Source organism: Dendrobates tinctorius, unplaced genomic scaffold (assembly GCF_039654945.1).
Source record: "Dendrobates tinctorius isolate UK_male_01 unplaced genomic scaffold, ASM3965494v1 ptg000386l, whole genome shotgun sequence".
Classification (NCBI taxonomy): Eukaryota; Metazoa; Chordata; class Amphibia; order Anura; family Dendrobatidae; genus Dendrobates; species Dendrobates tinctorius.
In genome coordinates this window covers 2,195,599-2,221,606 of record NW_027362052.1, presented here as the reverse complement: position 1 = coordinate 2,221,606, position 26,008 = coordinate 2,195,599, and the positions used below count along the sequence as shown (strand labels likewise).

Sequence of the window (26,008 nt, the reverse complement as noted above, 5' to 3'; positions counted from 1 at the left end):
ACATAACACATATATACTACATACATACTACATACATACTACATACATACTACATATATACTACATGCATGATACATACTACATACATACTACATGCTACATATATACTACATACATACTACATACATACTACATGCATGCTACATACATACTACATGCTACATACATACTACATATATACTACATGCATGCTACATACATACTACATATATACTACATGCATGCTACATACATACTACATACATACTACATGCATGCTACATACATACTACATGCTACATACATACTACATACATACTACATACATACCACATACATACCACATATATACTACATACATACTACATACATACTACATACATACTACATACATAACACATATATACTACATACATACTACATACATACTACATATATACTACATATATACTACATGCATGCTACATACATACTACATACATACTACATGCTACATATATACTACATACATACTACATACATACTACATACATACTACATGCATGCTACATACATACTACATGCTACATACATACTACATATATACTACATGCATGCTACATACATACTGCATGCTACATGCATGCTACATACATACTACATACATACTACATGCTACATACATACCACATATATACTACATACATACTACATACAATACATTCATACAATACATACATAGACATACAGTACATATAACATAGAGTAACATACTTACCAATACTTGTCACATTGTTCCCCGAAGCCATTGTCTTTTACGGAATAAATATTAACATAACAAACCACAAAAATACTCACCCACGATCCGAAGCAGTCCACGAGTGTGTCCCACGACGATCTTGGGTAGAGAACTGCAGCATCAGCTGTTGCTGCCGTTCTCTACGGGCTGCAGGAATCCAATGACGGAAGGTAGGTATCCTTCCGCACTGTATTCCTCCGCCACTTAAAAAAAAAAAAGTCCCTAGTCTCACTTTATGCCATTGCTGCGTGGGAATTTCCCATGTAGTATGTATGTAGTATATATGTAGTATGTATGTAGCATGTAGTATGTATGTAGCATGCATGTAGTATATATGTAGTATGTATGTAGCATGCATGTAGTATATATGTGTTATGTATGTAGCATGTAGTATGTATGTAGTATGTATGTAGTATGTATGTGGTATGTATGTGGTATGTATGTAGCATGTAGTATGTATGTAGTATATATGTAGTATGTATGTAGCATGTAGTATGTATGTAGTATGTATGTGGTATGTATGTAGCATGTAGTATGTATGTAGTATATATGTGGTATGTATGTAGCATGTAGTATGTATGTAGCATGCATGTAGTATATATGTAGTATGTATGTAGCATATATGTAGTATGTATGTAGTATGTATGTAGTATGTATGTAGCATGTAGTATGTATGTAGCATGCATGTAGTATATATGTAGTATGTATGTAGCATGCAGTATGTATGTAGCATGCATGTAGTATATATGTAGTATGTATGTAGCATATATGTAGTATGTATGTAGTATGTATGTAGCATGCATGTAGTATATATGTAGTATGTATGTAGTATGTTTGTAGCATGCATGTAGTATATATGTAGTATGTATGTAGCATATATGTAGTATGTATGTAGCATGTAGTATATATGTAGTATGCATGTTGCATGCATGTAGTATATATGTAGTATGCATGTTGCATGCATGTAGTATATATGTAGTATGTATGTTGCATGTAGTATATATGTAGTATGTATGTTGCATGTAGTATATATGTAGTATGAATGTAGCATGTATGTAGTATGTAGTATGAATGTAGCATGTATGTAGTATGCATGTTGTATGTATGTAGCATGTAATTTTTTTTTTTTTTTGTACATTCAACACATTAGCCGGATGATGGGACTACTACTGTCCCATCATTGGCTAATGTGTCAATCACTGTCATGGTAGCAGGCATCGCCCGATGGGACTTGTAGTCCCATCGGACGATGCCTGCACAGACCCCCGAAGCCTGCACAGCCCACCGGAGCCTGCACAGCCCCCCGGCAGGCCGGCACAGCCCCCCCGGCAGGCCGGCACAGCCCCCCGGCAGGCCGGCACAGCCCCCCGGCAGGCCTGCACAGCCCCCCTGGCAGGCCGGCACAGCCCCCCTGGCAGGCCGGCACAGCCCCCCGGCAGGCCGGCACAGACCACCGGAGTCTGCACAGACCCCCCGGCAGGCTGGCACAGCCCCCCGAAAGGCCCGTACAGACCCCAGAGAGGCTGTACAAGGGAAAAACAGGATTTTTCTTATTCCGATACCGGAAGTCCCATAGACTTGAATGGGACTTCCGGTATCGGAATCGGCGATACCGATACTTTTTTTTAATATCGGCCGATCCATTCCGATCCGATACTTTGAAGTATCGGACGGTATCGCTCAACTCTAGTCATCACAATTGGCGACATTATAGGTTGTGTCGGCTATTTTCACCACTACCTGGTAGGGCCCCTGCCATGCAGCTTGAAACTTATTCTGCTTAGTGGGCTCTAACACCAGGACCTTCTGTCCTATTTCCAAAGTGCGCTCTCTGGCCCTCCGATCGTACCATAAGCGCTGGCGCCGCTGTGTCGCCTGCAGGTTCTCACGTACAACCTGGGTCAGCTCCTGTAGGCGGTCCCGGAATTCCAGCACATAGGGTACAATAGGTACCCCTTCTATGAGGCCCTCCCCTTCCCAGTGTTCCAGCACTAAGTCTAGGGGTCCCTTTACCCGTCTCCCGTATAGCAGCTCGAACGGGGAGAACCCCGTGGATTCTTGGGGCTCCTCCCGATAGGCAAACAGGAGGTGTGGCAAGAATTTCTCCCAGTCCCTGTAGGTCCTGGAAAAGTCCCAATGAGCTGTTTTAATGTCCCGTTAAAGCGTTCACACAACCCATTGGTTTGCGGGTGGTACGGGGCGCTTCTAATGGACTTAACGCCGCACAGCTTCCACAGTTGGTTGGTCACCTCTGCTGTAAACTGGGTACCCTGGTCCGAGATAATCTCCCGGGGAAATCCAACCCGTGAGAAAACCTGGAGCAGGGCGGCCGCCACCGTCTCTGCCAGTATGTTAGGTAACGCAACCGCTTCTGGATACCGTGTGGCATAATCTACCACTGTCAATATATACTTTCTCTTTCCCCCATGACGGCACCACGGAGAGAGAGGGATCCGCCCTCAGGGACAGGAAACCTACAGATGAAAAAGGCGGTACCTCTCTCCCACATCAGTTGGTTTCCTGTGCCTGACGGGGAACCTACAGCGCGTACCTGGAGTCATCGCAGGATCCGGGGACCGATCCAGACCGGCAATAGGCACTGGGGCTCCCTGCCTCGGCTGGATCGAGGCTTTGAATAGGCTCCCCCCCGAAGCACCACCATCGGGGTCGGCGGGCCCTGAGGGTGAGTGGGGAAAGGCAGTGAAGAAATCCTTTAAAAATATTGTCGCTTAAGACTTCCCTCCTAGTAGCCTTAACTTCGGCCCGCCGCATTAGTGACATACAAGCTCTGTCTGCCCATGCACCCTTCAAGCAAATTCTGGTGGATAGGGTAATTCTGAAAACCGACCCAGCATATTTCCCCAAGGTGTCTTCACAATTTAATAGGACCCAGGAAATCTCCCTACCCTCTTTCTGCCCCAATCCCAAAAACAAAACGGAAGAGGCGTTGCACACTATAGACGTAAAAAGATGCCTGGTCCAATATTTAAAAACCACGAGGGAGTTTAGGAAGGATAGGGCTCTGTTTGTCTGTTTTCAGGGTCCTCAGAAGGGTCAGAAAGCATCGAAGGCCACACTGGCGAGGTGGATAAGAGAAGCCATCACCCTATCCTACTCCTCTTGCGGGGCAGCCTTACCAGAGGACGTGAGGGCCCACTCAACCAGGGCAGTGGCATCATCCTGGGCAGAGAAAACCGGCACTTCAATAGATCAGATATGTAGAGCTGCCACTTGGTCTTCCCCCTCTACATTTTTCAAACATTACCGTCTAGACTTGACCTCCTCTTCAGATCTCACCTTTGGGAAAAGGGTTCTGGAGGCGGTGGTCCCTCCCTAGATGTACTATCTTTGTAATTCTCTCCGTGGTGCCGTCATGGGGGAAAGAGAAAATCGTAGTTATTTACCGATAGCGGTATTTCTCTGATCCCATGACGGCACCCGTACATCCCCTCCCTTTCACACACACAGGTGTGCACATTAGAGTGAGTTAGTTAGCTTTAGTACTTAGTCACACGGTGCCTCTATTAAGCTTAAGTTGAGTAAATTTGATTAATTTTGGATTTTATAACCATTTGAGTTGCAGCTGAGAGTTCTGTGTAATGCTCTGTAAACCAACTGATGTGGGAGAGTGGTACCGCCTTTTTCATCTGTAGGTTTCCTGTCCCTAAGGGCGGATTCCTCTCTCTCGGTGGTGCCGTCATGTGATCAGAGAAATACCGTTATCGGTAAGTAACTACGATTTTTTCCCAGACGGACTGGGTTTGGCTAACGGCCCTATCAGATCGACCGCTACTCAGCTAAATGGTTCCTCCACAATGGGGAGGGGGCGTAATTTGGCCTTGCATCGATCCCCCCTCTTGCCAATGCGCTGACAACTGTCACAGGTCTGGCAGTACTGACGAACATCATAGGTTACCCCCGGCCAAAAGAAGTTTTGTGTCAGACGATGCCTGGTGCGACTGACGCCCAAGTGCCCGGCCAAGGGTATATCATGAGAGATTCGCAGTAACTCCTGCCTATACTTCTTGGGAACTACCAGCTGTCGTTTTATAGTTCGGGCTCGTCACTGTGTGGTGCTGCTCTGTGATCCGGTAGAGGAGTCCCTGCTTCCATACAAACTTCCCCTTCCAGTACTCCTCTCCCCTCCTGTGCCTTCCCATGATAGCCATCTAATGAAGGATCCTCAAGTAACTCCCTCTTAAATTCATCTGGGGTGGCCCAAGAAATGTGTCTGGCTATGGGAATACGTGCAGGGCTGGGATGTCTTACCTGGGCCTCCTCGGAGTGAGATTCCGCCTCCGCAGCTCGAGCTTGTCTCCGGGTGGTCACAGGATAGGTCTCAGCCAGAGGGGCCACCGAGAATGCAGACAACATGGGCCCCAAGTTATTTCCCAGCAAGACGTCTGCAGGCAAATCCTCCATCAAGCCGACCTCAACAAGGCCATCCCCGACTCCCCAGTTCAGGTGAATCCTGGCAGTGGGTAGTTGATGTATAGCTCCCCCTGCTACACGGACTGCCACTGTCCGGTCCGTCTTCTCTTGGTCCCGGACGAGATGAGGCTTCACAAGGGTCAAAGTTGCCACGGAATCTCTTAGTCCCTGCATACGTTTCCCATTAACCCACACGACCTGTCGATGCTGTTGTCGATTATCTGTCCGGGCTGCCTGCACGGGGTCTACTTTATGCAGCACTTCCTCCATCTCTTCCACCCCTTGGTTAGTCGTAGCCCCCAATGCCGGGTCAGCTTCACCTTGGTAGCAGTGTACAGCAGCCCAGCTGAAGATAGCTGTTCCCGCCTTTGGCCACCAGGTATGCTGAGTCCGGTTGGGACATTGTCTTTGCAGGTGGTCCAGCTGACGGCAGGTGTGGCATCGCGCCCCAGGGGGACTGTGGTAGGCCGGGTTTCTAGCTGGTCCCCCTACAATCTTTGGTGGTTTGGGGCCCTGCAGGTCCATGGGCGGGCCCCTAGTGACCACCTTTGGTCCGGACAACTGCGGCCTCCTGGCATCATGATGTTCATCGGCCAGACGAGCGGCTTCCTCAAGAGTCGTTGGCCGCCTGTCCCGAAGCCATTCCTGTGTCTCGGGGTTTAGTCCATTAAAGAATCATTCTAACAGGAAGAGCTCGAGGACGTCCTCCTTAATGGTTGCTTGGCTCCCTTGTACCCACTGTAGCAGTGACCGCCGTAATTTACAGGCCCATTCAGCGTGGGTATCGGTTACGCGTTTTATAAGTCCGCGGAACTTTTGGCGGTATGCCTCTGGTGTCAGCGCATCCCGGGCCAAGATCACTACTTTGATCCGCTCATAGTCCATACAGTCGTCATCAGGTACCGTGCGACAGGCGTCCGCTGCCTGGCCTGTCAGCTTGCTGGCCAGAATCTGAACCCGTTCCTCCGGCTTCACTTGATGAAGGACACACTGCCGCTCAAAGTCCTGCAGAAAGCCATCGATGTATGCATTGTACTGGATCTTTTGGTGGCTTACTGTTGAAGGTACCTGGTCGAAGGCCAGAGCTCCCCCTGCTCGCTGACTCTCCTATCTCCGCTCTGCCATCTCCAACTTGGCTAGCTCTATCCTGGTCCGCTCGGCCATCTTTTCCTTCAGATCAGTACGCACATCAACCATCACCTCTCGTATGATCTCTACTGCAGGGTTTAGGCCATAGAACGCCAGTCTGTTCTTTACCTCCCTCTGGAATTCGGTCTCCTCCACGTTCACATTGGGGGGCGCTGCACTGTCGTGTTCCATGATGGCTGCTATCAAATCCGCTTTTGTTTTGTTGCTGGCGATCAACCCTCGGGCTTCCACCAGATCTTTTAATGTAGTCCTCTTTAACTTCTGGTAGTTATTTTCCATTCATTCCTTTCCTCCTGTAGAAGGGGTATCAAATCCCACTGCTGCCACCAGTGTAACTGGGTCTACCCAGGCTGGGGTACCTCTTTCAGTACCACCCCGTGTTTTCGGAGGTCCGCTCTGCGTTGGCTGGAGTCTGAATGAATGACGCTAGCTGGAATTCCTTGGTTACATGGGCGCATATAAAAGATCACTGCTTCTCCATGTATTTCCAGTCTGACAACACTTTACTCACAGGACACAGAATATATCACACAGATACAGAGGGCCGGCCAATAGAAAAGCGGCAGGCCAGACATGCATTACAAAAGCCGCAGGTGGCCGGAGCCTGCCGATGTTTACTGTGGGAATTACAAAGGTGAGGGAGGGGGGTGGACAAAAGGAGAAAATCGTGTCCCCTCTGCCCAGGGGCGCAGCCTGTGGGATAATGCATTAGGGACAAGCATCTCACATAGAACCTATTATACATTCATATAACTGCACAACATATTCTGGGTGCTGAGTGGTTCTGTAACACGTAAAAAGATCCTGTACTGATGACACATTTTTACAGAAGATCCTGTGGTGATTCTTTGTTGGGTAGATCTTGTAGTGATGATACATTATTGCAGAAGATCCTGTGGTGGCACATTGTTACAGTAGACCCTGTGGTGTTACTTTGTTGGGTAGATCCTGTAGTGATGACACATTGTTACAATAGACCCTGTGGTGGTACTTTGTTGGGTAGATCCTGTAGTGATGACACATTGTTGCAGTAGACACTGTGATGGTTCTTTGTTGGGTAGATCTTGTAGTGATGATACATTATTGCAGAAGATCCTGTGGTGGCACATTGTTACAGTAGATCCTGTGGTGTTACTTTGTTGAGTAGATCATGTAGTGATGACACATTGTTGCAGTAGACCCTGTGGTGGTACTTTGTTGGGTAGATCCTATAATGATGACACATTGTTGCAGAAGATTCTGTAGTGGCACATTGTTACAGTAGACCCTGTGGTAGTACTTTGTTGGGTAGATCCTGTAGTGATGACACATTGTTGGAGTAGACCCTGTGGTGGTTCTTTGCTGGGTAGATCTTGTAGTGATGACGCATTGTTGCAGAAAATCCCGTAGTGACACATTCTGACAGTATACCTTGTGGTTGTAATTCTTGAGGTAGATTCTGTAGTGATGACACATTGTTGCAGTAGTCCCTGTGGTGGCACTCAGTAGATCATTGCAGGCTCTCTATTACAGCGGGGGCCCACTTAGCAGTGGTCAGACACTAAGGGAAAATGAACAGTTACTTGGGACATACAGTGACCATTTCCTACATCAGAGCAGTCACACACAAAGCAGAGAGGTCACAGAGCACAGTGGTGGCCAGCTCTAATGGTTATCACTGTGCCATCCGCTGCCTCTCTGCAGCATAAGCCTGGCGCCTCTTTATACTTCTTCAATGCCCAATGTTTTGGCCTTCAGTGGTTTCACAAAAATATCCCCAATCAAGTCCTCAGTTTGGCAGTACTGTAAGTTCAGACGTCCTTGCTCTGGGAGATCCATCAGACCATGGAACTTCACAATGGTATTTTTGGTTCTTGGGATGACTGTTTCCAGCTGTGAGAGTGCCGACATCCTTGGATGTCATGGATTTCATTTCTTTCTCTGTAGCCAAAATATATATCTTTGTGCCGTGTTAGCCAGTAGATAGAAACATATTCAGAATTGAGAGTCCTCAGTGGTTGATGCCTTTTAATGGCCAACTGAAAAGATGGTAACAGATTCTATGCCTGATGATTGGACCTCGGTAGTCTTGAAAGCTGCAATGTGTTACCATCTTTTCAGTTAACCATTAAAAGGTATCGACCACTGAGGACTCTCAATTCTGAATATTTTTCTCTGCAGCCTTATTCCATTTGTTTCCTCCCCCGAGAGCTGAGATCTGTCCTCTCCCGATGTGGTCTGGCACACATGGACTGTGCATCTTGTATGGGAGACCTTGGTTTATCTTTGTCTTCTCTGGTTGGACGCCTCGGTTCTGTATCCGGCTTTATCTGATCACTTGTAGTGTTTGGACTCCTACTGACTTCAGCCATTTGTTCAGAAGTTGTCTCATCACTTCCGGTCTTCTATTTTTTTCCATTGGTGGCATTACATTTTCTTTCAGGTCTACTGTGAGAGCAACGCTGCATCTAGCAGAAGCTAGCAATCTGTCACTGTCCAGAGTCTCCATTACCCTGCTTGACCTCTATGCTGGAGGTTTCGGATACTTTGTCGACCTGCCGGTACATAGTGTGGGGTCTCTTTTTCTGTGTGCAGTCTGAGGTCTCTTTCGCTGTATGGGGTATTTGTCACGGTGTGGACTGTGTATAACTCTGCAGGGTCTCTATTACCATGTGGGGGTCTATTGCAGTGTGTGGTTGGGTCTCTATTATGGTGGAGGCTCTGTGTCACTGCCTGAGATTTCTATTTCCTTCCAGGTTCCCTCTCTTGGGTCTCTGTGACTGTTCAAGGTTTCTGTCACGGTGTGGTGTCTATTACCATTCAGGGTCTCCATCGCAGTCTTGAGGTCTCTGTGATTGTGCAAGTTTTCTGTCACATACTGATAGTGAATTTAGGTTGTGAGCCCCATCGGGGACAGTGATAATAATGTGTGCAAACTGTAAAGCGCTGCGGAATATGTTAGCGCTATATAAAAATAAAGATTATTATTATTATTACTACAGTATGCAGGGTCTCGTTCATGGTGTGTGATGTGCAGTCACTGTCACAGTGCAGGGTCTTCATAGTGCAAGTTTTCTAAACAGTGCAGGATCTTCATCAGTGTGCCGGGTCTGGAGTGTCCCATCAGCGTGTGGGGTCTCCATCAATGTGTGGTGGGCTGAGGTCTCCATCAAAGTGCGGGGTCTTCTATCACCATGTGTTGTCTGGGGTATCCACCACCATGCGTGCTCTGGAGTCTTCATCATGATGCAGTGTTTACATTATGATGCATGGTCTAGGCTTTCTACCACCATTCATGGTCTGAGGTCTCCATCAGTGAGCGGGGTTTTCCATCACTGTGTAGGGTCTAGAGTTTCTATCACCATTTGTTGTCTGGGGTGCTCTGGAGTCTTCATCATGATGCAGTGTTTACATTATTATCCATGGTCTAGGATTTCTACCACCATTCATGGTCTAAGGTCTCCATCAGTTTGTGGGGTTTCCATCACTGTGTAGGGTCTAGCGTTTCTATCACCATGTATTGTCTGGGGTGCTCTGGAGTCTTCATCATGATGCAGTGTTTACATTATTATCCATGGTCTAAGACTTGTACCACCATTCATGGTCTGAGATCTCCATCAGTGAGCTGGGTTTTCCATCACTGTGTAGGGTCTAGAGTTTCTATCACCATGTGTTGTCTGGGGTGCTCTGGAGTCTTCATCATGATGCAGTGTTTACATTATTATCCATGGTCTAAGACTTGTACCACCATTCATGGTCTGAGATCTTCATCAGCGTGTGGGGTTTCCATCACTGTGTAGGGTCTAGAGTTTCTATCACCATGTGTTGTCTGGGGTGCTCTGGAGTCTTCATCATGATGCAGTGTTTACATTATTATCCATGGTCTAGGATTTCTACCACCATTCATTGTCTGAGGTCTCCATCAGTGAGCGGGGTTTTCCATCACTGTGTAGGGTCTAGAGTTTCTATCTCCATGTGGGGTCTGGTGTTTCAATCACCAGCAGGGGTTTCCATCATGTTGCAGGGTCTCCATCACTGACATTGTTCTGTGCTCTTGCCTGCAGTGATTTACATCTGCGGACCCCTGGAGATGCTTCACATGATCATGCTTCAGGCTCACAAGGAGAAGCTGACCAATGGTGACTACGTCTTTTTCTATGTGGATGTGTTTGGTGAGAGTCTACGGTCTGATGGGAGCAGAGATGCCTACAAACCCTGGCAGAGTAACCAGAGCCACGAGGAGGAGCTAAAGGAGGCCTTCAAGGTGAGAACATGAGAGCCACCCACATGGATCACCACCATGAGACCCCCGACCTATCAGTCACTGCATAGACAGCGACCACTGAGGTGCATTAGTGGTAGCCATCTTGGCTGACACCCAGCTTTCCAAGAAACAGATCATCACCAATAATTATACCACAGACATAGAATATCCTGATAATTAGATGCACTCTGCAAGGCAATTATTACCGTCACTTCCCCTCAGTGTGCACGGTGACAGCTAACCATGTAAGGAGCCGTCTCTGGTAAGTATGTGATGACTACAGATGTTTTCCTGCTCAGTCTAAGGGCTTTCCCTATATAGAGGCTGCAAATCCTTCCCCGTCTACTGACAGCGCCCTCCAGATGCCACGCACACGACCACCAACCCCCAATGCAGTGCCCTTACTTCCAGCATATCAGGTGGCTCGACACTCTGACCACTGGTCAGTGGGTGAAGAGGTGCCATCATCACCACTATTACCATTATCATGTCCAAGAGGTGGTCAGCACTGCCCCCTGGTACTGAGAACCAGCCTGTATGCCACCGGTGATGACATCATATAGGTGATCTTCATTGTTAGGATCTGGGTCATGTGACTTGAGGCCTTCGCTCCAGTGTTGGTCAGGCGGTAGCTCCCACGTTGGTCAGGTTTCTCTCACCATGCATGTCTATTTGTTCTCAGACCGTCCTGGTGATCTCGTATCATGAACCTCAGAACTCAAAATACCAGACCTTCCAGAAGAACCTGATTCACCGATGTAAGGAAGAATTTAAAGTGGAGTTAAACTATTCTTTGGTAAGTGTCCCTCATCTATGTGCCGAACATGAGGGAGTCACAGCTACATATCCACACATTGTACTTATACAATGCACACATTCCACATATACGATACACACATTCTACATACAGTATACGATACACACATTCCACATATACGATGCACATATTCTGTATACGATACACACATTCTACATACAGTATACGATACACACATTCCACATATACGTTGCACACATTCCACATATATGATGCACACATTCCACATATATGATGCACACATTCCACATATACGATGCACACATTCTACATACAGTATACGATACACACATTCCACATATACGATACACACATTCTACATACAGTATACGATACACACATTCCTAATATACGATACACATATTCTGTATACGATACACACATTCCACATATACGATGCACACATTCTATATACTGTACGATACACACATTCCACATATATGATGCACACATTCCACATATACGATGCACACATTCTATATACGATACACACATTCCACATATACGTTGCACACATTCCACATATATGATGCACACATTCCACATATACGATACACACATTCCACATATACGATGCACACATTCTACATACAGTATACGATACACACATTCCACATATACGATGCACACATTCTACATACAGTATACGATACACACATTCTACATACAGTATACGATACACACATTCCACATATACGATACACACATTCTACATACAGTATACGATACACACATTCCTAATATACGATACACATATTCTGTATACGATACACACATTCCACATATACGTTGCACACATTCCACATATACGATGCACACATTCCACATATACGATGCACACATTCTACATACAGTATACGATACACACATTCCACATATACGATACACACATTCTACATACAGTATACGATACACACATTCCACATATACGATACACACATTCTACATACAGTATACGATACACACATTCTACATACAGTATACGATACACACATTCCACATATACGATACACACATTCTACATACAGTATACGATACACACATTCCTAATATACGATACACATATTCTGTATACGATACACACATTCCACATATACGATGCACACATTCTATATACGATACACACATTCCACATATACGATGCACACATTCTGTATACGATTCACACATTCCACATATACGATACACACATTCCACATATACGATGCACACATTCTATATACGATACACACATTCCACATATACGATACACATATTATGTATACGATACACACATTCCTAATATACGATGCACACATTCTATATACGATACACACATTCCACATATACGTTGCACACATTCCACATATATGATGCACACATTCCACATATACGATGCACACATTCCACATATACGATGCACACATTCTACATATACGTTGCACACATTCCACATATATGATGCACACATTCCACATATATGATGCACACATTCCACATATACGATGCACACATTCTATATACGATACACACATTCCACATATACGTTGCACACATTCCACATATATGATGCACACATTCCACATATATGATGCACACATTCCACATATACGATGCACACATTCTACATACAGTATACGATACACACATTCCACATATACGATACACACATTCTACATACAGTATACGATACACACATTCCTAATATACGATACACATATTCTGTATACGATACACACATTCCACATATACGATGCACACATTCTATATACGATACACACATTCCACATATACGATGCACACATTCTGTATACGATTCACACATTCCACATATACGTTACACACATTCCACATATACGATGCACACATTCTATATACGATACACACATTGTACATATACGATGCACACATTCTGTATACGATTCACACATTCCACATATACGATGCACACATTCTATATACGATACACACATTCCTAATATACGATACACACATTCTGTATACGATACACACATTCTACATATACGATGCACACATTCTACATATACGATGCACACATTCTACATATACGATACACACATTCTATATACGATACATACATTACTCATATATGATACACACATTATACATATACATTCCACACATTCCACATATACTATACACACATTCCACTTTTACGATACACACATTCTGTATACGATACACGCATTCTATATACGATAAACACATTCTATATACGATACACACATTCCACATATACGATGCACACATTCTACATATATTCGATGCACACATTCTACATATACGATACACACATTGTACATATACAATACACACATTCTACATATACTATACACACATTCTACATATACGATACACACATTCTACATATACGATACACACATTCTACATATATACGATGCACACATTCTACATATACGATACACACATTCTATATACGATACACACATTCCACATATACGATACACACATTCTACATATATTCGATTGCACACATTCTACATATACGATACACACATTCTACATATACGATACACACATTCTACATATACGATACACACATTCTACATATACGATACACACATTTTACATATACGATACACACATTCTACATATATACGATGCACACATTCTACATATACGATACACACATTCTATATACGATACACGCATTCCACATATACGATATACACATTCTACATATACGATACACACATTCTATATACGATACACACATTCCACATATACGATACACACATTCCACATATACGATACACACATTCTACATATATACGATGCACACATTCTACATATACGATACACACATTCTACATATACAATACACACATTCTACATATACTATACACACATTTCACATATACTATACACACATTTCACATATACTATACACACATTCCACATATACTATACACACATTCCACATATACGTTACACACATTCCACATATACGTTACACACATTCTACATATATCATGCACACATTCTACATATACGATACACACATTCTATATACGATACATACATTCCTCTTATACGATACACACATTATACATATGCGATACACACATTCCACATATACGTTACACACATTCTACATATACGATACACACATTCTACATATACTATACACACATTCTACATATACTATACACACATTCCACTTATACGATACACACATTCCACATATACGTTACACACATTCCACATATACGATACACACATTCCACATATACGATACACACATTCCACATATACGATGCACACATTCTACATATACGATACACACATTCTACATATATGATACACTTATTCTACATATACTATACACACATTCTACATATACGTTACACACATTCCACATATACGTTACACACATTCCACATATACGTTACACACATTCCACATATACGATACACACATTCTACATATAGGATACACACATTCCACATATACTATACACATATTCTACATATACGATACACTCATTCTACATATACGTTACACACATTCCACATATAGGATACACACATTCCACATATAGGATACACACATTCCACATATACGATACACACATTCCACCTATACGATACACACATTCTATATACGATTCACACATTCTATATACGATGCACACATTCTACATATACGATGCACACATTCCACATATACAATACACACATTATACATATACGATACACACATTGTACATATACAATACATACATTATACATATACGATACACACATTCTACATATACGATGCACTCATTCCGCATATACGATACACACATTCTACATATGCGATACACACATTCCACATATACGATACACACATTCCACATATACAATACACGATGCACACATTCCACATATGCGTTACACACATTATACATATACGATGCACACATTCTACATATACGATACACACATTCCACATATACGATACACACACTATATATGCGATACACACATTCTACATATACTATACACACATTCCACATGTACGATACACACATTCCACATGTACGATACACACATTCCACATATACGTTACACACATTCCACATATACGATACACACATTATATATGCGATACACACATTCTACATGTACGATACACACATTCCACATGTACGATACACACATTCCACATGTACGATACACACATTCCACATGTACGATACACACATTCCACATGTACTATACACACATTCCACATGTACGATACACACATTACACATATACGATACACACATTCCACATATACGATACACACATTCCACATGTACGATACACACATTCCACATGTACGATACACACATTCCACATGTAGGATACACACATTCCACATGTAGGATACACACATTCCACATGTAGGATACACACATTCCACATGTAGGATACACACATTCCACATGTACGATACACACATTCCACATGTACGATACACACATTCCACATGTACGATACACACATTCCACATGTAGGATACACACATTCCACATGTACGATACACACATTCCACATGTACGATACACACATTCCACATGTACGATACACACATTCCACATGTACGATACACACATTCCACATGTACGATACACACATTCCACATGTACGATACACACATTCCACATGTACGATACACACATTCCACATGTACGATACACACATTCCACATGTACGATACACACATTCCACATGTAGGATACACACATTCCACATGTAGGATACACACATTCCACATGTACGATACACACATTCCACATGTACGATACACACATTCCACATATACGATACACACATTATATATACGATACACACATTCCACATGTAGGATACACACATTCCACATGTACGATACACACATTCCACATATACGATACACACATTCCACATATACGTTACACACATTCCACATGTACGATACACACATTCCACATGTAGGATACACACATTCCACATGTAGGATACACACATTCCACATGTACGATACACACATTCCACATGTACGATACACACATTCCACATATACGATACACACATTATATATACGATACACACATTCCACATGTAGGATACACACATTCCACATGTACAATACACACATTCCACATATACGTTACACACATTACACATATACGATACACACATTCCACATATACGTTACACACATTACACATGTACGATACACACATTCCACATATACGTTACACACATTACACATATACGATACACACATTCCACATGTACGATACACACACTCTACATGTACGATACACACATTACACATATACGTTACACACATTACACATATACGATACACACATTCCACATATACGTTACACACATTACACATGTACGATACACACATTCCACATATACGTTACACACATTACACATGTACGATACACACATTCCACATATACGTTACACACATTACACATATACGATACACACATTCCACATGTACGATACACACATTCCACATGTACGATACACACATTACACATATACGTTACACACATTACACATATACGTTACACACATTATACATATATGATACACACATTATACATATATGATACACACATTCTATATACAGTGGGTACGGAAAGTATTCAGACCCCTTTAAAGGGAATCTGTCACCCTTTTTAGCCCCTATTAGCTGCCGGCATAGACATCGGGGGCTTATCTACAGCAATCTGTAATGCTGTAGATAAGCCCCCGATGTAACCTGAAAGAGAAGAAAAACACGTTATATTATACTCACCGGGGTGGGCGGTCCGGTCTGATGGGTGTCGCCGTCCCGTCCGGCGCCTCCCTTCTTCATGCGATGACGTCCTCTTCTCCCGTCCTGTAATGGCTCCGGCGCAGGCGCATTGCTCTGCCCTGTTGAGGGCAGCGCAGAATTCTGCAGTGCGCAGGCGCCAGACCTCTCCCGACACCTGCGCACTGCAGGACTCTGCTCTGCCCTCAACAGGGCAGAGCAGTGCGCCTGTGCCGGAGCCATTATAGGACGGGAGAAGAGGACGGCATCGTATGAAGAAGGGAGGCGCCGGACGGGACGGCGACACCCATCGGACCGGACCGCCCACCCCGGTGATTATATGACGTGTTTTTCTTCTCTTTCAGGTTACATCGGGGCTTATCTACAGCATTGCAGAATGCATTACAGAATGCTGTAGATAAGCCCCCGATGTCTATGCCGGCAGCTAATAGGGGCTAAAAAGGGTGACAGATTCCCTTAAAGTTTTTCACTCACTGTTTCATTGGAGCCATTTGGTAAATTCAAAAAAGTTCTTTTTTTTTCTCATTAATGTGCACTCTGCACCCCATCTGGACTGAAAAAAACAGAAATATAGAAATTTTTGCAAATTTATTAAAAGAGAAAAACTGAGGTATCGCATGGCCATAAGCATTCAGCTCCTTTGCTCAGACACTCATATGTAAGCCACATGCTGTCCATTTCCTTGTGATCCTCCTTGAGATGGTTCTACTCCTTCATTGGAGTCCAGCTGTGTGTAATTACACTGATAGGACTTTATTTGTAAAGGCGCACACCTGTGTACATAAGACCTCACAGCTCACAGTGCATGTCACACCAAATGAGAATCATGAGGCCAAAGGATCTGGCCAAGAAGCTCAGAGACAGAATTGTGGCAAGGCTCAGATCTGGCCAAGGTTACAAAATAATTTTTGCAGTACTCAAGGTTCCTAAGAGCACAGTGGCCTCCATAACCCTTAAATGGAAGAAGTTTGGGACCACCAGAAGTCTTCCTAGACCTGGCCGTCCAGCCACACTGAGCAATCATGGGAGAAGAGCCTTGGTGAGAGAGGTAAAGAAGAACCCCAAGATCACTGCGGCTGAGCTACACAGATGCAGTAGGGAGATGGGAGAAAGTTCCACAAAGTCAACTATCACTGCAGCCCTCCACCAGTCAGGCCTTTATAGCAGAGTGGCCCGACGTAAGCCTCTCCTCAGTGCCAGACATATGAAAGCCTGCATAGAATTTGCTGAAAAACATATGAAGGACTCCCGGACTATGAGAAATAAGGTTCTCTGGTCTGATGAGATGAAGATAGAACTTTATGGTGATAATTCTAAGTGGTATGTGTGGAGAAAACCAGGCACTGCTCATCACCTGCCCAATACAATCCCAACATTGAAACATGGTGGTGGCAGCATCATGCTATGGGGGTGTTTTTCAGCTGCAGGGACCGGACGACTGGTTGCCATTGAAGGAAACATGAATGCGGCCAAGTACAGAGATTTCCTGGATGAAAACCTCTTCCAGAGTGCTCTGGACCTCAGACTTGGCCGAAGCTTCACCTTCCAACAAGACAATGACCCTAAGCACACAGCTAAAATAACAAAGGAGCGGCTTCAGAACAACTCTGTGACCATTTCTGACTGGCCCAGCCAGAGCCCTGACCTAAACCCAACTGAGCATCTCTGGAGAGACCTGAAAATGGCTGTCCACCAACGTTCACCATCCAACCTGACGGAGCTGGAGAGGATCTGCAAGGAAGAATGGCCGAGGATCCCCAAATCCAGGGGTGAAAGACTTGTGGCATCATTCCCAAGAAGACTCATGGCTGTACTAGCTAAAAAGGTGTGTCTACTCAATACTGAGCAAAGGGGCTGAACACTTATGACCATGGGAGATTTCAGTTTTTCTTTTTTTAATAAATTTGCAGAAATTTCTACATTTCTGTTTTTTTTTCAGCCAAGATGGGGTGCAGAGTGGACACTAATGAGAGAAAAATGAACTTTTCTGAAATTACCAAATGGCTGCAATGAAACAAAGAGTGAAAAGAAAAATGTAAAGGGGTGTGAATACGTTCCGTACCCACTGTATATATAGCGTACACTGTAGACACAGGACTTGCTTTGTGCTAAGGACACATGGAGGATAGATTTTTCTGCATTTTCTCAGCCATTTCTTACGGTTTCACCTCGATCTTATGTTTACTTTACGTTTCTCCAGATGAACCTCATTGCTGGCTGCTTCTATGACGGCGTGCTGCTTTATGCCCACGCTCTGAACGAGACACTTCAAGAAGGAGGATCTCCAAAGGATGGAATTCGGATTGTACAGAAGATACAGGAGCGCAGCATACAGGGTGAGGGTGTGATGTGTGCATTATGGAGGATAGTCACAGCATACAGGGTGAGGGTATGATGTGTGCATTATGGAGGATAGTCACAGCATACAGGGTGAGGGTATGATGTGTGCATTATGGAGGATAGTCACAGCATACAGGGTGAGGGTATGATGTGTGCATTATGGAGGATAGTCACAGCATACAGGGTGAGGGTATGATGTGTGTAGTATGGAGGATAGTCACAGCATACAGGGTGAGGGTATGATGTATGCAGTATGGAGGATAGTCACAGCATACAGGGTGAGGGTATGATGTGTGCATTATGGAGGATAGTCACGGCATACAGGGTGAGGGTATGATGTGTGTAGTATGGAGGATAGTCACGGCATACAGGGTGAGGGTATAATGTATGCAGTATGGAGGATAGTCACAGCATACAGGGTGAGGGTATGATGTGTGTAGTATGGAGGATAGTCACAGCATACAGGGTGAGGGTATGATGTGTGCATTATGGAGGATAGTCACGGCATACAGGGTGAGGGTATGATGTGTGCACTATGGAGGATAGTCACAGCATACAGGGTGAGGGTATGATGTGTGTAGTATGGAGGATAGTCACAGCATACAGGGTGAGGGTATGATGTGTGTAGTATGGAGGATAGTCACAGCATACAGGGTGAGGGTATGATGTGTGCATTATGGAGGATAGTCACAGCATACAGGGTGAGGGTATGATGTGTGTAGTACGGAGGATAGTCACAGCATACAGGGTGAGTGTATGATGTGTGTAGTATGGAGGACAGTCACAGCATACAGGGTGAGGGTATGATGTGTGTAGTATGGAGGATAGTCACAGCATACAGGGTGAGGGTATGATGTGTGTAGTATGGAGGATAGTCACAGCATACAGGGTGAGGGTATGATGTGTGTAGTATGGAGGATAGTCACAGCATACAGGGTGAGGGTATGATGTGTGCATTATGGAGGATAGTCACAGCATACAGGGTGAGGGTATGATGTGTGTAGTATGGAGGACAGTCACAGCATACAGGGTGAGGGTATGATGTGTGCAGTATGGAGGATAGTCACAGCATACAGGGTGAGGGTATGATGTGTGCAGTATGGAGGATAGTCACAGCATACAGGGTGAGGGTATGATGTGTGTAGTATGGAGGATAGTCACAGCATACAGGGTGAGGGTATGATGTGTGTAGTATGGAGGATAGTCACAGCATACAGGGTGAGGGTATGATGTGTGCATTATGGAGGATAGTCACAGCATACAGGGTGAGGGTATGATGTGTGTAGTATGGAGGACAGTCACAGCATACAGGGTGAGGGTATGATGTGTGCAGTATGGAGGATAGTCACAGCATACAGGGTGAGGGTATGATGTGTGTAGTATGGAGGATAGTCACAGCATACAGGGTGAGGGTATGATGTGTGTAGTATGGAGGATAGTCACAGCATACAGGGTGAGGGTATGATGTGTGTAGTATGGAGGATAGTCACAGCATACAGGGTGAGGGTATGATGTGTGCAGCGTGGAGGATAGTCACAGCATACAGGCTGAGGTTATGATGTGTGTAGTATGGAGGATAGTCACAGCATACAGGGTGAGGGTATGATGTGTGCAGTGTGGAGGATAGTCACTAGTCACAGCATACAGGGTGAGGGTATGATGTGTGCAGTGTGGAGGACAGTCACAGCATACAGGGTGAGGGTATGATGTGTGTAGTGTGGAGGATAGTCACAGCATACAGGGTGAGGGTATGATGTGTGCAGGGTGGAGGATAGTCACAGCATACAGGGTGAGGGTATGATGTGTGTAGTATGGAGGATAGTCACAGCATACAGGGTGAGGGTATGATGTGTGTAGTATGGAGGATAGTCACAGCATACAGGGTGAGGGTATGATGTGTGCATTATGGAGGATAGTCACAGCATACAGGGTGAGGGCATGATGTGTGTAGTATGGAGGATAGTCACAGCATACAGGGTGAGGGTATGATGTGTGCAGTATGGAGGATAGTCACAGCATACAGGGTGAGGGTATGATGTGTGCATTATGGAGGATAGTCACAGCATACAGGGTGAGGGTATGATGTGTGTAGTACGGAGGATAGTCACAGCATACAGGGTGAGTGTATGATGTGTGTAGTATGGAGGACAGTCACAGCATACAGGGTGAGGGTATGATGTGTGCAGTATGGAGGACAGTCACAGCATACAGGGTGAGGGTATGATGTGTGCAGTATGGAGGATAGTCACAGCATACAGGGTGAGGGTATGATGTGTGTAGTATGGAGGATAGTCACAGCATACAGGGTGAGGGTATGATGTGTGTAGTATGGAGGATAGTCACAGCATACAGGGTGAGGGTATGATGTGTGCATTATGGAGGATAGTCACAGCATACAGGGTGAGGGTATGATGTGTGTAGTATGGAGGACAGTCACAGCATACAGGGTGAGGGTATGATGTGTGCAGTATGGAGGATAGTCACAGCATACAGGGTGAGGGTATGATGTGTGTAGTATGGAGGATAGTCACAGCATACAGGGTGAGGGTATGATGTGTGTAGTATGGAGGATAGTCACAGCATACAGGGTGAGGGTATGATGTGTGTAGTATGGAGGATTGTCACAGCATACAGGGTGAGGGTATGATGTGTGCAGCGTGGAGGATAGTCACAGCATACAGGCTGAGGTTATGATGTGTGTAGTATGGAGGATAGTCACAGCATACAGGGTGAGGGTATGATGTGTGCAGTGTGGAGGATAGTCACTAGTCACAGCATACAGGGTGAGGGTATGATGTGTGCAGTGTGGAGGATAGTCACAGCATACAGGGTGAGGGTATGATGTGTGTAGTGTGGAGGATAGTCACAGCATACAGGGTGAGGGTATGATGTGTGCAGGGTGGAGGATAGTCACAGCATACAGGGTGAGGGCATGATGTGTGTAGTATGGAGGATAGTCACAGCATACAGGGTGAGGGTATGATGTGTGCAGTGTGGAGGATAGTCACAGCATACAGGGTGAGGGTATGATGTGTGTAGTGTGGAGGATAGTCACAGCATACAGGGTGAGGGTATGATGTGTGCAGGGTGGAGGATAGTCACAGCATACAGGGTGAGGGCATGATGTGTGTAGTATGGAGGATAGTCACAGCATACAGGGTGAGGGTATGATGTATGCAGTATGGAGGATAGTCACAGCATACAGGGTGAGGGTATGATGTGTGCATTATGGAGGATAGTCACAGCATACAGGGTGAGGGTATGATGTGTGTAGTATGGAGGATAGTCACAGCATACAGGGTGAGGGTATGATGTGTGCATTATGGAGGATAGTCACGGCATACAGGGTGAGGGTATGATGTGTGCATTATGGAGGATAGTCACAGCATACAGGGTGAGGGTATGATGTGTGTAGTATGGAGGATAGTCACAGCATACAGGGTGAGGGTATGATGTGTGCAGTATGGAGGATAGTCACAGCATACAGGGTGAGGGTATGATGTGTGCATTATGGAGGATAGTCACAGCATACAGGGTGAGGGTATGATGTGTGTAGTACGGAGGATAGTCACAGCATACAGGGTGAGTGTATGATGTGTGTAGTATGGAGGACAGTCACAGCATACAGGGTGAGGGTATGATGTGTGCAGTATGGAGGATAGTCACAGCATACAGGGTGAGGGTATGATGTGTGTAGTATGGAGGATAGTCACAGCATACAGGGTGAGGGTATGATGTGTGTAGTATGGAGGATAGTCACAGCATACAGGGTGAGGGTATCATGTGTGCATTATGGAGGATAGTCACAGCATACAGGGTGAGGGTATGATGTGTGTAGTATGGAGGACAGTCACAGCATACAGGGTGAGGGTATGATGTGTGCAGTATGGAGGATAGTCACAGCATACAGGGTGAGGGTATGATGTGTGTAGTATGGAGGATAGTCACAGCATACAGGGTGAGGGTATGATGTGTGTAGTATGGAGGATAGTCACAGCATACAGGGTGAGGGTATGATGTGTGTAGTATGGAGGATAGTCACAGCATACAGGGTGAGGGTATGATGTGTGCAGCGTGGAGGATAGTCACAGCATACAGGCTGAGGTTATGATGTGTGTAGTATGGAGGATAGTCACAGCATACAGGGTGAGGGTATGATGTGTGCAGTGTGGAGGATAGTCACTAATCACAGCATACAGGGTGAGGGTATGATGTGTGCAGTGTGGAGGATAGTCACAGCATACAGGGTGAGGGTATGATGTGTGTAGTGTGGAGGATAGTCACAGCATACAGGGTGAGGGTATGATGTGTGCAGGGTGGAGGATAGTCACAGCATACAGGGTGAGGGCATGATGTGTGTAGTATGGAGGATAGTCACAGCATACAGGGTGAGGGTATGATGTGTGTAGTTTGGAGGATAGTCACAGCATACAGGGTGAGGGTATGATGTGTGCAGTGTGGAGGATAGTCACAGCATACAGGGTGAGGGTATGATGTGTGTAGTGTGGAGGATAGTCACAGCATACAGGGTGAGGGTATGATGTGTGCAGGGTGGAGGATAGTCACAGCATACAGGGTGAGGGTATGATGTGTGCAGTATGGATGATAGTCACAGCATACAGGGTGAGGGTATGATGTGTGCAGTATGGAGGATAGTCACAGCATACAGGGTGAGGGTATGATGTGTGTAGTATGGAGGATAGTCACAGCATACAGGGTGAGGGTATGATGTGTGTAGTATGGAGGATAGTCACAGCATACAGGGTGAGGGTATGATGTGTGCATTATGGAGGATAGTCACAGCATACAGGGTGAGGGTATGATGTGTGTAGTATGGAGGACAGTCACAGCATACAGGGTGAGGGTATGATGTCTGCAGTATGGAGGATAGTCACAGCATACAGGGTGAGGGTATGATGTGTGTAGTATGGAGGATAGTCACAGCATACAGGGTGAGGGTATGATGTGTGTAGTATGGAGGATAGTCACAGCATACAGGGTGAGGGTATGATGTGTGTAGTATGGAGGATAGTCACAGCATACAGGCTGAGGTTATGATGTGTGTAGTATGGAGGATAGTCACAGCATACAGGGTGAGGGTATGATGTGTGCAGTGTGGAGGATAGTCACTAGTCACAGCACACAGGGTGAGGGTATGATGTGTGCAGTGTGGAGGATAGTCACAGCATACAGGGTGAGGGTATGATGTGTGTAGTGTGGAGGATAGTCACAGCATACAGGGTGAGGGTATGATGTGTGCAGGGTGGAGGATAGTCACAGCATACAGGGTGAGGGCATGATGTGGGTAGTATGGAGGATAGTCACAGCATACAGGGTGAGGGTATGATGTGTGCAGGGTGGAGGATAGTCACAGCATACAGGGTGAGGGTATGATGTGTGCAGCGTGGAGGATAGTCACAGCATACAGGGTTGAGAGTATGATGTGTGCAGCGTGGAGGATAGTCACAGCATACAGGGTGAGGGTATGATGTGTGCAGTATGGAGGATAGTCACAGCATACAGGGTGAGGGTATGATGTGTGTAGTGTGGAGGATAGTCACAGCATACAGGGTGAGGGTATGATGTGTGCAGGGTGGAGGATAGTCACAGCATACAGGGTGAGGGCATGATGTGTGTAGTATGGAGGATAGTCACAGCATACAGGGTGAGGGTATGATGTATGCAGTATGGAGGATAGTCACAGCATACAGGGTGAGGGTATGATGTGTGCATTATGGAGGATAGTCACAGCATACAGGGTGAGGGTATGATGTGTGTAGTATGGAGGATAGTCACAGCATACAGGGTGAGGGTATGATGTGTGCATTATGGAGGATAGTCACGGCATACAGGGTGAGGGTATGATGTGTGCATTATGGAGGATAGTCACAGCATACAGGGTGAGGGTATGATGTGTGTAGTATGGAGGATAGTCACAGCATACAGGGTGAGGGTATGATGTGTGCAGTATGGAGGATAGTCACAGCATACAGGGTGAGGGTATGATGTGTGCATTATGGAGGATAGTCACAGCATACAGGGTGAGGGTATGATGTGTGTAGTACGGAGGATAGTCACAGCATACAGGGTGAGTGTATGATGTGTGTAGTATGGAGGACAGTCACAGCATACAGGGTGAGGGTATGATGTGTGCAGTATGGAGGATAGTCACAGCATACAGGGTGAGGGTATGATGTGTGTAGTATGGAGGATAGTCACAGCATACAGGGTGAGGGTATGATGTGTGTAGTATGGAGGATAGTCACAGCATACAGGGTGAGGGTATGATGTGTGCATTATGGAGGATAGTCACAGCATACAGGGTGAGGGTATGATGTGTGTAGTATGGAGGACAGTCACAGCATACAGGGTGAGGGTATGATGTGTGCAGTATGGAGGATAGTCACAGCATACAGGGTGAGGGTATGATGTGTGTAGTATGGAGGATAGTCACAGCATA

The 26,008-nt window shown here is 45.0% G+C and overlaps 1 protein-coding gene across 3 annotated transcripts in view; it reads left to right on the top strand.

Annotated features, from left to right (window-relative positions):
* Window positions 1–26,008, top strand: part of NPR2 (natriuretic peptide receptor 2) — a 390,456-nt gene that overhangs the window by 77,781 nt on the left and 286,667 nt on the right. For all 3 annotated transcript variants that reach the window (XM_073563313.1, XM_073563312.1, XM_073563311.1), the window contains exons 2-4: window positions 10,381–10,580; window positions 11,263–11,376; window positions 19,409–19,544. In XM_073563313.1, coding sequence (XP_073419414.1) covers window positions 10,381–10,580; window positions 11,263–11,376; window positions 19,409–19,544 — 450 coding nt within the window. The remainder of the gene's footprint in view (window positions 1–10,380; window positions 10,581–11,262; window positions 11,377–19,408; window positions 19,545–26,008) is intronic.